General features: G+C 42.8%; 2 protein-coding genes across 2 annotated transcripts in view; both read left to right on the plus strand.

Moving 5' to 3' along the window:
• LOC117901458 overlaps positions 1-15,645 on the plus strand; it is a 50,966-nt gene extending 35,321 nt beyond the window's left edge. Inside the window, 5 exon segments of the mRNA XM_034812212.1 lie at positions 6,742-6,950; positions 7,710-7,845; positions 12,635-12,897; positions 13,825-13,975; positions 14,071-15,645. Of these exon segments, the coding sequence (XP_034668103.1) occupies positions 6,742-6,950; positions 7,710-7,845; positions 12,635-12,897; positions 13,825-13,975; positions 14,071-14,402 (1,091 nt within the window). The 3' untranslated portion in view covers positions 14,403-15,645.
• Positions 6,998-7,501, plus strand: LOC117901459. The gene has a single exon (XM_034812213.1). The coding sequence runs from the start codon at positions 7,043-7,045 to the stop codon at positions 7,484-7,486; it is 444 nt and encodes a 147-aa protein (XP_034668104.1). The 5' UTR covers positions 6,998-7,042; the 3' UTR covers positions 7,487-7,501.
• Positions 15,646-17,401: the final 1,756 nt, after the last annotated feature.

The raw sequence follows: 17,401 nt of genomic DNA on the forward strand, positions 1-17,401 counted from the left end.
AGGGGCAAATTTCCACATAATTTAGTTGAACTTTTGTAATTTGTCTATGAATAAATTGTCACATTGTTTAAGAGAATCATTAATCCGATTTAATTGTGTGCACACGTATTTCAATAGCGCCACAAATGCAATTAATATATTGTATATATTTTATTAGTATTCATTTGCTTCATCTATGTACATATGTGTTGTTGGTGGCAAAAACCTTCAACTTAATTAACTTGATTGCTAACAAAAAACACGACGAACAGGGTGATGGCGAGAGACAGGCGGAGGGCGGAATAAATACTGAACAAAACTTCCAGGATGCCGCATTTAATTAAATAAATAAACATGTTTCAGTTTTTTTGCACTTCCATTTCCGTTTCCTTTTTGCGGTAAACTTGTCAAAGCGAAAAAAAAACTTTATGCTCCGCCACAGATCTCTGTGCTTACTATTTAAGGAGGAAACTTATTTCGGAGCATTACTTTCCCCTGTCCAAACTGTGAGCGATGGAGAGCGAAATAATAATTACTGACAAATACAATTTCTGTCTAGACAAACTCTCTGGGAGAAAAGAGAAATAGAAATGATTATTATTTGCTGGCACTTAGCTGGCTGAGCGCATTGCCTGAATTATAGATAGAAATCTTATTTTCCTATTATGAGGTCACGTACGCATGCCGCATATAGAAAAGGAATTCAAGGGAACACAGGGGGGAGAGAATACCATAAGTAGACGATGGCAACGACAGCAAGATACCCAGCAGCCAGAGGACATTCTGCTTCAGAGGCTTCAGCATCACGTTCCAACTGTGAGAAAAGTTTCCTAGATCCATGTTGTCCACAAATACAATGTACCTTTGCTACCCCAAGTCGCAGGGTGTCAGCAAAGTGAACATACGAGAACTTGAGCAAGCAACAAATAATGAAATTAAGTTAACGTGGCGCACACTTTTGCCAAACTGTAACTAACAAAAGGAGCAGCCAGGGCAACTGTCCGAAGGAAGTACATATTTATTGGCAGCACATGAAACTAATGTTGAGCGACACGCACTCCACACCAAGAACAAACCATTACCGAAAAGAGTAAGACCAAATACGAGTCCAAATCGAGAGACTGTTCCTTTAATAAAACCTCAAAGACCCACGACAATTCAAGCGCCTTTGGGGCGACTTTATTAAAGATTTGCTGGAATTGTTAAGGCCTCATAAATACCTATAAGTGCGATTATTATTAGCAAGTGATTTTTCTAACGATTAAGCGAGAAGGAGTCAGAGTCCTGTTGAAGGTTGATTGAAAGGCAGCCACTTGATGAGGTGGCGAAAATGGTTGCTGAGGAATGTGTGATTAGCTTTTGGCACATGACTATGCCTCAATTGATGAAGTAGTAAAGCTCAAACGATTCCTCTCTGGTAACAAAGTTTGATCTGATGATTCAAGAGATTTCCCAATTAGAATCAATTTAACCATTTATATTTATACCAAAACAATTAATCATTATTCTGTATTTTACTTTGTTTTGACTAATCTTAAGCACACCTTAGGGGGCTTTGGTGTTTTATCAATTTGATTCCTTAAATAGAAATTAGCCGTACAATTAATTGTGCATGTCTATCTTCGGGCTCTCTCTCCGCCAATGTGTTCGTTCAGGCGAGTCCCTTCCACGCAATGTAATTAATCATAAAACGTTAAAATCGATGCCTCAAATTTAATTGAATTAATTGATTCCATGATGTGTGGGTGCAAATGGGTGTGGAAAATTGTGGGCCGGTTGATGGAATGTATTGACATTAGTAGTAGATATATTTTCAACTCGAAATGAATCTCAATTATATTAGTACAGCTGTCCGTAAGCATTCTGTGTGTTTAGCAATTTAATTGATATTCTAATTAAAGAAAATATTCGTCGCCTTTTGCATGCGAACACCGAAATTAGGTTTTACTGATGGCCTAATTAAGCCCACTTATTTCTCCTTTCGATTAACATTTGATATAACACAATTTGCACTAGTTACGGGATGTATTGACATTTTGGTAATAACGAGGGGCAAATGGAGGTACACGATAGACTTACAAACTTAAATCAATTGCAGACAGAACTAAAATATCAAAATTATGCTTTTTTATTTGTGTACTTCGCCTCCCTTAGAATTGACTAAAGCAGCCAGTAAAAACAACTGCATTCCTGCTTGCCAACCCAACAGAATAATGCAACTTTTGGAAGCAAATAACAAACACAAATGTTGGCACAAAAATTCCATGGAATGCAATCGAAAGGGAAACTTTTGACTTTGTTGCCCTGCGATTAACCGTCTATTGTAAGAGCAATGGGAATCGATCGATTGTTGCCACGTTTTTTGTTGCCAATGAGTATATGCAGCGCTCATCTTTCATTATTCTTTATATATATATGTTCAATTTTTTGGAATTTGCTGCTGTGCGATATGCAAATGAAAGTGCGCCTGCAATGCAGCAAAAGCTCCACTGAGCCGACAACGGGGAGCTGTTTGGGGGCTTTGGGCTGAATGGCAAGAATGGGGAGACGTGCTCCCGTTTTGTGGACAACGATGCACTCAGCGCCAAAGGCAGACTGTGAAACTGAAACTCAGATGCAGACTGGAGATGGTGATGGAGACAGAGGGAGTGCCAGGATGAGGAGCAACTTCCGCTTCTGATTGCAGATTAAGCACGTTCTAGTCTCCGGCTTGGACCGGCCTAAAAGGGGCCCCGGATGGATTGATGCGTATTGATGCTGCTGGCGTCTGCGAAACATGGCAAAAACATCTTTATTTGCTCAAGGCTTGGCATCCGGTCTGCCCTGCCCCATCGATCCATTCAAACCCCGTTTCCAGGCCCCAGACTAAGCCGCATCATAATTTTTGCCTCCCTGCATCTGCCTCTGCCTCTGTCACAGCTTCTCTGGGACGGTCTGGAAAAAATTTGCATTGTAAGTGAAGCCTTGGCATGGCCATAAATTTCTGCCTTCTGACCCAAACCCCTCCATCTCCCTCCCCTCCCCGTCTCTCTCTCACTCACTCTCTTTCTCTTCTGGCTTGCCTTTTTCCCAATGAGTTTTCGATGGACTCTAATAAAATTAATTGCATTTTGCATTTGCCTGTCGATGTAGAGGAAAGCAGTACACAGCTCTCATATGACAATCAGACTTGGTTTTTTTGGGAATTGCCATAGCTTTGCCGAGAGACAGAGAGAGATCCAGAGGCCTTGGCTAGGACTTATGTATTCGTCCTGTTTGCATTGTGTAACTAATCCGCATCGGCAAGCCGCTTCTATTGTCATTTTGCTGCTAAATGGGTTTTCGGCTAAAGATGATTTTGATTGGTTTTGCCTCTACTTTGGTTCTGTTCTTGCCAAAATATTTTAGAGTGAAAAAGAGAGATTAAAGCAAGAAGTCAGCTCTGGTTGAAGCGCTTTAAATATTCAAAGTACAAGTATTTAAAAGTTCCTCCATGAATTAAGGTACATTTTGAGAAAGTTCATTAGTAATTTAAATATAATAGTAGACAAAACATAAATGAAACTCGAATGTTCAACTTATGAAAACAAATTACCCATAAAACCCCTTGGAAAGTCGATTAGCAGTTTATGTAGACCTCCCTGGGCCACTATGAGTATTTAGATGACTTAACCCCTTGAAGCGGCCATAATGATATGCAAAGCTAAACTTTGGTCCGTAAACTTCTGCATTTGACACTCGGCCTCCTGCTCCTGCGCCTCCACCCCCACCACCACCTACACCCATCCGTTTGCATTTCTGTGAATTAGATTTTGAGGCAAAACTAAATCCCCAAAAGAAACTCAATTTTGTGGGAACGATTCGCAGTCAGCGGAAACTTTTGTCTGTGGCTGACATTTGTTGGCCCCGGGCGGCAAATGAAATCATTTAAAAATCAACAATAATTAAGTAGCAAAACTTTCGTCTGTTAAGGTACGCATACTCCGACTAGGCAACAAAAGCCACTGAACCACTTCGAGCCGCTGAGCCCCTTTCGACCATAACTATGACGTTTACACGACATCAAATGGAAAACTTTATCGCCCTGCCAGCAGCATTTCTCCCCCATCATCTTAGCATCTCGCCTGCTGTCTGCCTGTCACTGGCGCTTCTTAATTAAAGCTCAGGTTAGATGACAAAACTTTCGAATCGCTGGCTGATTAATTAGCCGCCCCAGGGCGATGTCTCTGCTTTCGGTTTGCGGCGCTTGACATTTGTCAAAATTCACTTTTGGACGCCCATCACATCATCAACACTTTTGTGTAAGAAATCCCTTTGGTTATGGCAAATTTAATGAGCTGTGAAATCATGCTTCCATTGCTCATATCAGATCCGATTGAAGTGCCAAGAAATTGAAGGAATTTAGCATTCAACAAGTCTATACATGAATCAAACATTTTCATCTGTATTATCTGTTAACACTATCAAACACTAACGTGAAAGAAATACTTATTAAAAGGCGTAATTTGAAATGAATCTTCAAGGATATTCACACCCTTGCAATTATATCATACCAAAAGTTCTCATTACTTTGAGGTTGCTTTTTCTTTTTGCTCTTAAACTCCATTTACTTGCAGTTAACACCAAAGGAGTGTTCTCTTTGGACTAGAGTTTTTGTAGTGTTAGAGCCTGGCAAAGGAAAAAGGCTTTTGTGCAGCGAAACCTTTTGGCAACGCACTTTGTTTGTCTTCCGCCAACGGAGGAGGCTCTCGCCGCCTTTTGGCCGGGAAGGCAGTCAGTTGGAGGCAGCTGCTGTACACCCAACTAGTGGAGAGTGCATAATACTAAATTGTACTTGTGTGCCCGCAAAAATACGAGTTTATTCCCCACAAAGTGTCCGCCAAAGCCACGCACAGGGCGGGTCGGGGCGCGGTTGGGGCTGGGGCTGGCAAATGGGAAAACAGGAACTCAAACGACGCCGCCGTTGCAGCCGCAAAGCGGAAATGCACTCAAAGGAGCAAAAAGCCCAAAGTGGGCGACGTCCTTCTACTCAATCCTCATACCCTCCCTGCTCCGCAACATCATCATCAGCGTCATCATGAGCGTCACCATCATACTCATCGGCTTCAATGGCGGCTGTTTTTCCTTTTAGATGCTCTATGCGGAGGGTAATAGGCTTTTGGGATTATGTTTGGAAAGCAGAGTAGATGGAACGTCGCACCCAATATATAAAACACACATTAAAATTGTTTCATAATTCTATCCCGAAGCTATACTCTAGGTATGGCCACTATTTCTTGTAAGGGCATCCAAATATTCGTCACCCAAAGCCTGCCGTTCCCATAGGTTTGCCTCTTTTAAGCCTTTGTGCATTGTGCTTTTTGTTGTTTGTGTTTGTTTGTCGCTTCGCTGGCTGTTTGGTTGAACGACCACATAATACAGAAAAAAGAAAACAAAAATACACAACCAAACGACGTCAAAAAAAAAGCCTTTAAGGCCTTAACGCCGCTTCCTGTTTGGAAATGAAATGCTGCACTTATTTTTAGACGCACACTTGGCTTAGCCTCTCCCCCCGCCCTTGCCGGGACAGTTGTATTTTTGGGCCACACTTTGTGGTTATTCTTGAACTTGCCCGAAAATAAATTCCCAAACTGTTGACGGGTCTAATGAGAATGTGGGCAGATTTGCCTTCAGAGTGACGGGGATTCACTTTGGTTTGACTTTTGGTTTACTTTTGTATTTCTATTTGACAGCACGGGTATTTCCATGATTTGATTGGATTCCAACAAAGTGAGTGTGGGAGTGTGGGATGCCTCTAATCGGAGGACAAGGACCTAATGAAGGGCTGACGCAATGCCGACGACAAGTGTTATGACTAATCAAATGAAATTATGTCAACAAAATGGAGGCAAATGTTTTGTTAGACAAATGCAGAAAGTGGTTCGTTAATAGATTCATAAATTGTGTACATTCTTGGGGGTAAAGGATATTAGAATGATGAAAATTAAGCCGTCAGGATATTTCTTTGAATATAATCATTAAATTGGAATAGCAAGAGGATTTACACGAGCTCTTGTCTTAGACTTAGACACATATCCAATATACAATGTTCTACTTTTGGTGTGCTCCCCAATCGACAGAGATTGCTGCTCCACTTTCGCTGGCTGCTGCTCATTTCAGGGCTCTGCAATATTAATTTCATATCTCGATTTGCGTGACCCAAATTGCCCTGCGAACGAGCGAGCGAGCGAGCTAGCGGAGGGCTTTGTCTTGGGCTGTTAAATAAGTTGCCAACTTTTCATTTCACTCCGGCATTGTCTCGAGTGTTAAGTTACCCCTGCCACCCAAAGCCCGAACCGAGAGAGTACCGCCTGAGTACCAACACCCTGACAGCATCTACTCGGAGCACTCCCTGCAAAGCCTACCCCCCAAAGACGGTGCTGAGGAGGACGCGGAGCCTCACAACCAGGACACGTTTCTCAAGTTAGCCTCGTTCATTCGTCGTTCGTGGCGGATCCCCTCCTGGGATCCGGAGGCATTGTGTTGGCAAAACAAAAGCGCATTGTTCTAGTCTAGCGTTCATTCTGGGTGGAGGGGCGGTGGCGGGCGACTTGCCTTCGATTTCCTTGACTTTTATGCACTTGCTGGCAGTTATTTATGTCCTGGTCTTAGTTCTGGCATTGAAACTGAGAGCGAGAGCCCATGCAGCGTGCAGCATGCAGCGTACAGCATGCCAGGGGCTTATTAAAGTCGTGACAAAATAGTTGACAAACAATTCCTTTTCATCCATTCTTCCATTTGCAGAAGCCGCGGAATGCCTGACAATGACCGAAATCAAAATACCCAAGCACATAATGCGGCACGAGGATGCCGCGCTCGGTTGCAAGTTTGATCTGGATGGAGAGTCGTTATACTCCGTTAAATGGTACAAAGATGGCTTCGAGTTCTATCGCTATGTGCCGAGGGATATGCCGCCGGGGCAGGTCTTTCCCCTGCCAGGAGTTGATGTTGAGGTAAGTTTTTATCTCTCATAAATCAATCTAGTTCTCCGTCGATTTGGGATCACATTTTGGATAGAAATATTTTAAGTTACATTATCAACAAAATGCTCGGCAACAAGAAATCAAAATTACTGCAAACTCTCGAGCAGTCCGTTCCACCCATCGAACAAGAGGATCTCATACGTCAGATCGTCGAGGAGATCCGAAAGCCATCGACGGATCCCATCGAGCTGTGCAACCACGTTGGGGATTCCCAGAAGGAACATCTACGTGTTCTACACATGGATCATGCCCTCCAGTTTAAGCAAACGATGGAGACCTACAATGTCTCCCCCACAGCTGAAGATTTGGATCAAGTGATGCCAGTCAAGGATCAGGCGCTGGAAGATATGCTGGAGGTTCTCACAGATATGGCAACCGAGGAGGAATATGATGCAGAAGACGAGGAGGGGGCTGATGAGGGTGAAGACGAGGATGAAGATGAGGAGCCAGCAAATGATAAAGCTGATAAGAATACTGAGTTTGATATAAGCAAGATCATCCTTTAGAGAGAAATACGTGGAAGATGATCGACTAAAATTTCTAGTTCTAGTTCGTGCCAATCTCTTGGGCTTGCTGCGTTCATTTTAAAGTTTCTTGAACAAAATTTCCATGTAAAAAGCAATAAAATATAACTGCTGTGAGGATTCTCCCATGCTGTGCAACTTTCGCTTTCTTTATTGTGCATTTTCTTACTCTCCTTTTTTGCCCCATTTTTCCCCTCTTTTGCAGTTGCAAAATTCCACGGACGTGGTTGTTGTTTTACGTTCGGTTAGCCTTCAGTCGACTGGACGGTATCGCTGCGAAGTGTCCGGCGAGGCGCCTTCGTTTCAGACAGTTTCCGGTCACGAGGACATGATTGTTGTGGGTAAGTGTTGGGGGGCGATGCGGGCTGGCAAAGTGGGCTAACAAAAAATACACATGTATGTGTGCATACACATACGAAAAGGGGGAAAACAGAGAAATAAAGAAAAATGAAAAGCGAGAGAGACCATTCAAGGCAAGATTAATTGCACTGAGCGAACGAAGCGACGAAAAGTAATCTGTTTCGGTATTTCTGCCTCAGTTTTTTTTTCTTTGCATCTCTTTCTTTCGATATCATCACCTCTCTTTCTCTTATATGTAGTTTCCTCTTCTACACGATACATAATATATCTCACATTTATTTGGTTTATTCCTGGGCATTGTTTCTCGCTGCGATTCACAAATTCTCGAGCAGAAAACCTGTGCCAAAAAAATGTATACAAACAAAATCTAAGCGAAATCTTATGCTGGTATTTGTACTATGGGATACCCTCGATACAGATTTAATGTCTCTATGAATTTGGGGTTTTATGCAAATATAATTAATCTACAATCAATGGGAAACTCTAGCTTAAAGCTAGTTGTTCGCTTTATTCTGTTGGTTAGACACGTCTCCAGTACTTTATTTTTAGTTTCCACCCAATACAATATACCTTCTTCATGCAGACGATTACCGGGTATACCTATAACAGAGAATGGAACAGAAGGTATGTTGGATGAAACTCTGGCTATCCTTTTTCTTGGCCAGCTTTCTGCTCGGCTATAAGATGTGTGTGTGTGTGTGTGTATTTATCTTTTGTATTGTATTCCGCTGGCAAATTGCCCATGTACGTGATGCAATTCTGTTGCTCACTTACAGCACTGCCTCCGATTCAGACACTCCCTCTGACTCTGCCTCTGACGCTGCCATTGCCTCAGATTCAGATTCAGGCTGTGCCTCAGACTTACCATCCGGCTCAGATTTACCCCATCCCATTCAACCACTTTCCCTGCCACTCCCTCTTTGCGCTCTGCTCGGAAAATACCTCCTCCCCATCTGTGTTGTGTTTCTCGGCTCTCTGCAACTTAATTTGAAATTTTTGCGCAATCCAACAAAACATGGCGCAAAAATATGGCCAAACGCAATATGAAAAACTGCGTCAGAGGAAAACTTAGAATAAACGTGTTTAATATCAGTGGAAGGCGGCCGTGGCGCAACGCGAAGATGATAAATTCTCAGTTATCTTTTCATTCAGGCCCCCAGTCCGACTGCTCGACTTTCCAGAATAACTAAAAGAGAAAGCTCATTCTGGAGAGAAAGCTCATCAAAGGGGAATGCGGCAAGCAGATATTTTTGACGGTCTTGGAACATTTTCTTTAAATTTAAATCATTTAAATTTGGAGTGTGAATTGAGGCAGAATATCTCTGTGGGATTGTGTGTACTTATCTTAGACCATTAAAATGATAGAGATTCAAATGGAAATGTTAGCAATAGTTATATGCCACATAAATTGTTTGCAAACTGACCAACAGAAGCACCCTAGAAGAATTTTAATAAACCCCGAAATGCATGACGTAAGGATGATGAAATGCGTAGAGTATCGGACACATCTCTGACCTAGATATAGCTCCAGTTTCAGTTCCCCAAACGTTTCTCATTATGTTGATGATGTTTATCAACGACAGTCGTCGTCGTCGCTGTCGTCGTTGGGGCACAATTCTGTTTGAGTCGGGGGCAAATTTCACCTTCATTTCCGTCAGTGGAATCGCTCTCCCATTGAGAACCACTCAATTGGTGGATGGCGAGGGGATGGAGGCAATCAAAATTGGTATATCGCATAATTAGGCTAACTAAATATTTCCTCGATGGCTCGTGAGAGCTGGAGCGAGAGAGAGAGGCAACCAATCAGCTCAGAGCCTACACACGCTTCCGTTTTCAGATGGAAATTACTCAATTAAGCTCAGGATTTAATGGCAAAAAAAAAGGTGGAAATCTAAAAGGTGGAGCGGGGTCTATGTATATGCTAGGGGGAGGTGGTGGTGGTTCAGTCTTCACCAGGTTCAGGTTTAAGCGGATTAAATCAAAGGCATAATGACTATGACGATTTGCGGATCAATAAACTTAATGAATTTGTGAGCCATTAAAAAGAAGAGGAATGCCAGGAAAAAAAAAGAGAGAAAGAAACGCTGGTGAAGCGACGATAGGTGACAGCAAAGAGAAAATGGAGAGAATGCGTACAGAGATGGAAATGGCTGTACCACAGTTTCATTAGCAGTTGAATCACATTGGACATCGAACTGTTACTCCCTTTCATTCCTTCAATATCCTCGATACATAAATGCCTGTTCCCCTATGGGACATTTTGGACAACGATTCTAGGAACTTTCCCTAAAAACAAACAAGTCTAAGCAGTGTTTGTTGCGTTTAAGTAAATCGAAGAAATTGTATTTCTATCACACAAATAAGTATTGAAATTAATGCGCAATGGGAACTGCAAATGGAACTAAAGCCCAGCTCATGGGGTCCCTCTGCATACGATATTCTGGTTGAAATAATTGAATGCAATTACAGGGCAAAGCCCGTAAATGATGAGCCGCCATGACGAGGCCAAATATGTTTGACCCAGTTGGTTAGATTAGACCCATCTCTATACAGTGTAGACCCACCGACCGACTGGGCGAATGAGCGACTAAATGACTGCATGACTGACTCGACGACTGACAAAAGCGATAATTGAAGTGTATGCGCGGAAATTGAAAATGGGAGAAGCTCCGGGGACTGTCACCCAGGCAGCCAGAGTCACCCTGCCACCCCCAGCTGCATATGATGGAGAATATCCGGTTTCGGGGGAAAATTGGTTCAACATAATCCTTCACCGCGAGAGTGAGTTGCGTTGGAAACTCTGTTGCACTCTGTTGCCTCTGATGGAAAATGGCTTTCTCTTGAAAAAATCATTGAATGAAATACGAGCGGGAAAACTGGATCTAATACAACATCAAAGAAACTCAACAAGTTAACGAGTTTAAAAATCAAACAATATATGCGGCATATCAGAGATTTCGCTTTGGATAATATATCGCTATATTTCAGTTATCAACTGCAATTTGTTAAGACTCAAACGGTTATCCTGAAACACTCTCTCTCTTATTTGTAAACTGGACTTTAACTCTTTTCTTTTCAATCAAAGCCTTTCGACCCTTTTTTACGTGTTCAAAAGCAAAAGCTATTAAGGTGAAAAATTGTTAGTTTATTTAGGCAACGGATTTGCTTAGATATTTGTTTCAGTTGCTCAATTGATTCCATTGTTCGGTCGCTGGGCCAGACAATGGCCCGAACCTTCAGACGGCGCCCACGCAAAGCGAACACGGGCTCCATGTTGATCCGTTGTCTGAGAAAGCCTCTGGGCAAACAATGCCGGACAATGGCGGCCAAATAACCAAAATGCCCAACAATTATTACCAATTGATACAGCGGGCAGACAACAAAATGTTTACTCACCCGCCCAGTCACCTTTCAACTCAAACAGCAACGAAAAAAACGATGGCAAATTGTTCAACATTTTGCCAAAATATTAAAGGCAGTGCAAATAAGGGAGAGGGCACATTAAATTGTGAAAAAAGTGAATATCAACAGCTTCATCAATGTCAAAGCAGCGTAAAAAGAGACGCTGAAAATAATAATTTATGCCGTTCAGTTCAGTTGAGGCGAGCAATAAGAAGGAGTAGAATAAAGAGTACAAAAACAATCAGAAAGAGTGAAAGAAAATATAGAAAAACAATAAGAAAGAGTCGATTGGAAATAAAGCAAAGAAAAAATAGGAAAAGGACAATACCAAACAATGGCACTTTTTCTTGACCCTTTTCCTTCAGGATTTTTCTTTTAATTTCTTTACTGTTGGAGATTTTCTCATTTTAAAAGCATTTATTAACATTATTAGTGAGAAATCTTTGCTGAATTTTCGCGCATTTCCTTTTAAATTGCTTCAAGCTTCTCATCAATGAGAATTTATCGATTATGCTCGACTACAGTCGATACAATTTCTCTTCGAATTCTCCCCTCGTTGACCCATTTGGCAGGCAGCCAGGTCGGGCAGCAAAAACAGACAGACAAAACTGCGGGTGTGTGCTCTCCATTATGGCCAACATTCATCCGGGCAGGCAGCTGTAGCTGGGCTCCCAGTCAACACACAGTGCTCCACAAAAAGCAGGCAACACAAAAACCGGCTACAAAAAACCGACAGCAGCAACCTCCAAAATGAGAAAAAGAACAAATCAAATGCAACAACGTGTAAAAAAATGCGAGCCAGGATAGCCATAGCCATTTTTGTGTTCAATATTTTTACTATATATTTCTACTATTTGTTTAGTTTTTGATTTAGATTAAAATGAGTTTGTGTCGGCAGCTCGGTAGGGGCTTTGGTTGGAGGGAGGAATAACGGCTTTAATTGGCCCGCCCGACAGCGTGCAAAATCGAATGCATGTTTCGAGTCAATAACCAAATTAACAATCAATCTTGTTTGGTCGGAAACATCTGCATTTGGATGGGAATGCCATATGCAATATGGAATGCTCGCAGGAAATCTTTACATTACAGAAATTAAAATGCATTCCATTAGCTCTTAAATATTGAACTCCCATCACATTGTTTTCAGTGCTGTACGATCAGACCTTTAGTTTCAACAAAGTCCAAGGCATCTTTCAGAATAATTCAATCATATCTCTGTAACCACCCGCGAATCCCTGCTGGCTACACCGAAAACCAAAATTCAATTGGCGCCCAAGTACCTCTTTAACTCAGTCACAGCCTCCATCACCCATCCAAATTCATAAATCCCACTAATCTCTGAACTCTTTCTTTCTTCACGAATTGCAGTGACACCAAAGCATGGACCACAGATCACCGGCGGACAGCCACGCTACCAAATTGGCGACATGGTGCGCGTCAACTGTACCTCGGCGGCCTCCAAGCCCGTTTGCCATCTCAGTTGGCTGATTAACGGGATGCACGCGAATCGCTCCCTGCTGCGTCCCTACGAACCGCTGATTGTGGGCCGCGAGGGTCTGGAGGTGGCACGACTGGGGCTAGAGTTTCGCGTCCGCGGATGACATTTCAAGCACGGCGACATGAAGCTGAAGGTGAGTCACGGGTTCCGAACTGATCTGATGGGTTCCTGGTGGGGGGTTTGCCTGTCCTCCTCTGGCTTTAAGCTGATTACAGCCATGAAAATTGATACATTCATGGCGACATTCGGTGCAGAGGAGAAGCAGCAGAGCGCTCCTCTGATTCAATTTGCGACAACATAACACGGCAGCTCATGTTGATTATTATCCATTCGGACGCAGTTGGCAGCCCAACCACTCACCCCTGACCGCTCACCACTCACCCCTGCCCCTCACTGCGCACTGACCAATCCACACATCCGCCACATCCAAAGGCCATGGATGGGGTATGGGGCTGTGGGTGGTGCAAGTGCAAATGTATGTTGAACAAGCCACAAAATTTCATGCGAACGCGGGCAGCAGAGACGAAATGTTCTTATGACATGCCCTGTGCCCGTGCACAGTGGTGGGCAAATCGATAGTTTTAGGGTTAAATTAACACCACGACAACAACAGTAGGGATGTGAATCCTAGAACCAATCAGGCTTGGATTGCATCGATACTCTAAAATAGTTTTTTTAAATGTTGTAAAACGATTTTTTCCACTGTGCCACAACCGTTGCCCGAACAGTCCATGTGTGTCCGTTTGCATATGAGTGTGTCCGTTTGTGTATACTCGTATATTTGAGTGCCCTCCGTTCTCCGTCCTTTGGAGATGTATGGGAGCATGCGGGTAATTTTTTGGGTTATGCGCCCCGTACGGTAGGAGTTAATGAAAACATAAAACTTTTACTATGCCGTCAAGAGAATGACACCAATGGAGCAGTGCGGCAGTGCACCACCTTCCGAATTATACTCATTCTCTTCTTGCCCCGCCCCGCTGGTCAGCACATTTATCAATGTACACAGATTTGATGAAAGTTTTCCCGTTTCCCTCTTGCATTTTCCGGGACACGGCTGCAGTGTGTCGCCAAAATCTCCTCCGTGTATTGGCAGAGCAACGAGGAGAGCGTGGAGAGTGACAAGCACCAGAGAATACCCGTTCTCGAGTCACGGGAGACGGTCATGTCCAAGTCCCGCCAGTCGCTGGACAAGTCCCAGTCCACCCTGGAAGGTAAGTGATCATCAATCATCGGCCACAGCAACAGTTGTTCCGCACACACACAGACGAAACTTTTGCAACTGTCTGCCTTTCGCTTTCCCCAGCAGACAAACAACTGAAGAAGAGTCGACGCCCCGCAGCGGCCACATCAGCGGCGGCAAGTGCCGCCTCCTCCAGTGCGGCAGCAGCATCATCATCAGTTTGGGGCACGGTAGCGGGCTCATCTGCGTTCTGGTCACGCATATTAGCTTCCAAATCAATTGCACGCATCTCCCTCTACGCGCTGCCAGTCTTAATAGCATTTCTGTGTAGCCTTCCCACGACCATTCAGGGGAGCGGCTGCTGCTCCTGCCTTTGGAGATGGACTTGCAACAGGAGGATGGCCGGCAGCAGGCGGCTGTCGACCCAATTAAACATGGACGCTGTTCCACGAAGATAACAATTAACAAAGATGTTGGTCAATAGAGATGATGAGGAGGAGGTGGAGGAGGCAAAGCATCCATTGTTTGATTTGAAAATCCCATCAAGTTCTTTGTAAATATTGAATTTACATCAAGTATACGCCGCATATTGGTCCTGCTTCATGTGTGTCTGTACATATCTATAAATAATTATTAGATGGAGTCTATTTATAGCATAGAATGTCGTTGTTCCTCTTTGGGCTTTCCGCTTCTTAGCTCCTAAGAAAAATGCTCAAAGTTGTTTGCTAAGAAATACAAAAACAGAAAAACAAACAAAATAAAAGTGAAGAAAACAATTAAAGAAAAAACAGAAATAAATATCTAAAATTAAGACAGAAAAGTACGTATGCTTAACATATATTGTATAGACATTTTAAGCCCAAGTAAGTAGCCAAAACGATTAGAGTCTAAGGAATACCAATATTTAATCATTTCATAGTCTAAGCACATCCTTTGGATGAAGAAAGAAAATAATCCTAGTGTATTTGTGTTAGAAATAATGATCTTAAAAGTTGATCCAAACTAAAGCTTAAAATATAGGCAAGGTAGAACTGGAATAGTTGGAGAATATAATACAAAGCGGTGTATAAAATTAATTTAAAATCCTTGTACAGGCGTACAAAAATAATTAAAACATGAATCGATATTTATTATTTTCCTTGCTTTTTGTATTGCTTTCCAGGAAATATAAAGTTCGCATTTTTCATTGCTTAACTGTAGGAATCCAAGAAATAAAAGTAGCATAAGATTGTATATATTTTAAGGATAGTTTTCTTGATACGTTTTGAAAGTAAAGTAAACCTTAAGAGCTAGAGATGGATGTGTGTCGAATAATTGTAAAATGTAATTAGTTTTCGCAGACGACACTCTTCCTTCTCTAATACCAAAATACCAGCTATTGACCGTGCAAAAGCTATGTAATTGTAATGCTAGGCAAAAAGAAAAACTCCTCACTCACCCTCTGCCATTCATCGATTTCACTGAACTTATACGTATGACGCACACCTTAAGGCATATCTCTATATGTGTAACCCTCCCTCTTGTATGATGAAACCAATTGTTAAATGTTAATAGGCTAAGTGCATAACTAGTGAAATTATATTCAAATCCATAGAGAACTTAAGCCAAAACCCTGTGTAGCAGTGTAAATCATACGGATAATGAATGTTATTAAGTCTTTAAAGAAATAAAGAATGCAACAACAAACAAAAAAACAAAAACAAAAGAAACAGAAAATATTTATGACTGGAAGGCGCTTCAAAGACGGAGCTGCCCGTGCCCCACACAGAGCTGGCAACACTTTTGCACCTCACCCCCACACTCTCTGTGTCCTGCGTCAGTTGGCTGTCGTTGTCTTCATGCGCTCTTGGCCTGAAACAGACGTTGCCCCAACGAATCTTCGTGCCAGCAATTGTCCTTGCCAGGCATTCTTTTTGCTGTTATACTTTCTTTTTTATCGCTGTTGGCAGTGTCATAATATCTCGCCTTGGCTCCTCTGCCTCTGCCTCTGCTCTGCGCTGGCATTCATGTCGTTGCTTCATTTTATTGTTATTATATTTACTTGTCGGATTTGCTGTGTCGCCTCCTACTCCTCCCCCCCTTTCGCCACCTATCTTCGCTATAGATTTTCTTCATATTTTCTTTTTGTTGACAGAGAAGGGCATATGGAAGCACTCTCTCGCTCTCTGTCTCTCTCTGTGACTTGGCGATGCGTGTGCCATGCACTTAAACATTTGATTACGTGTCATATATCAACACATTGTACGATTGAATTTGCGCTACGCATGCGGCTGCCTGCTCCTCTACGAGTACTCGTATCTCCCCACCAGTTCGGAGTCGTGATTGGGTGCTATAAAACGAACGATTCCAGAACCTGCGCCGAACCATGCCCTGAGTACATGCAGTTAGGGGCAACAGAAGCATGTGCGTATCGCTAGCCATAAATGGGTGCTCAGATTGTGTTCTTGCTTATCCAGACTGCTTTCTTGATGGAAGGTTAATGACTTGCCAACACTCCTGACCTAACTGTAAGAGAAAAACTCTAGGTTATAGGCTCTATTGTTGATTTTTTGTTAACTGCCAACAGGGTCGACGAGCAATTATTAACATAAAGTAGTTGGAAAGAAAGAAAATACCAGAAAATCAATAATTGGGTGATCCGATGCATCTACAGTTCTGACTAATTCATTATTTAAATGCATGTAAGTAACAAGAACTCCTGTATTACAGTCAATGCTCAAAAATTAAAGAAATTTCCCAGCTTAATTCAAAGCCCCTCCATGTGGAAAACTTTTGCTTCCATTTAAAGCCGCCTTGTGCCCCCTGCTAGCAATTAAACCAAATGAGAGCCGGCGCGAGTGGGGCCAACAAGGGGCTGCTATACGGCTACAAAGTTACGGCCTCCTCCTGCATGGGTTGTCCTTTCTGTTACCCCTTTTTTTGATGCCATTTTGCTCGTTGCTCATGCTTATTTGCTTAATTTCACAGCACAAAAGGCAACGAGCAGTCGGAGGGAGATATTCTGTGACATTCAGTTGGGAGGCTTTTCATTTCGCTGTTGTTGTTTTTTTATATTTATCACAGCCACTTGCATTGCATTTTGTTTATATGCTTTTAATGCAATTAGCACGCTTTTCACTTTGATTTACGCCCGGACTGAGACCGGAGACCGCCGCAGAGGCAGCGAGCGAGCGACGACTGCAACGATGACTGCCACCAGAGTGCTTGACAAAAGGGACAAAGTGACTGACAGACTGGTTGCATGACTGACAGAGACAAACAGATATGAGACAAACAGACGGAAAGACGAACGAACGGACAGAGAGCATGGGATGCGATGCCCAACGAACGTTTTGTCTGTCAACGCACACACGACGAGTGCATGTTATCTCTCCCCACCCACTCACTACTCTCTGCACGCTCCCATCCCACTCCCACTCTCTCGACTCCCATCTGTCTGTCCTGCCTTTTGTTGGCG

The sequence above is a fragment of the Drosophila subobscura genome, chromosome U (assembly GCF_008121235.1).
Source record: "Drosophila subobscura isolate 14011-0131.10 chromosome U, UCBerk_Dsub_1.0, whole genome shotgun sequence".
Lineage (NCBI taxonomy): Eukaryota > Metazoa > Arthropoda > Insecta > Diptera > Drosophilidae > Drosophila > Drosophila subobscura.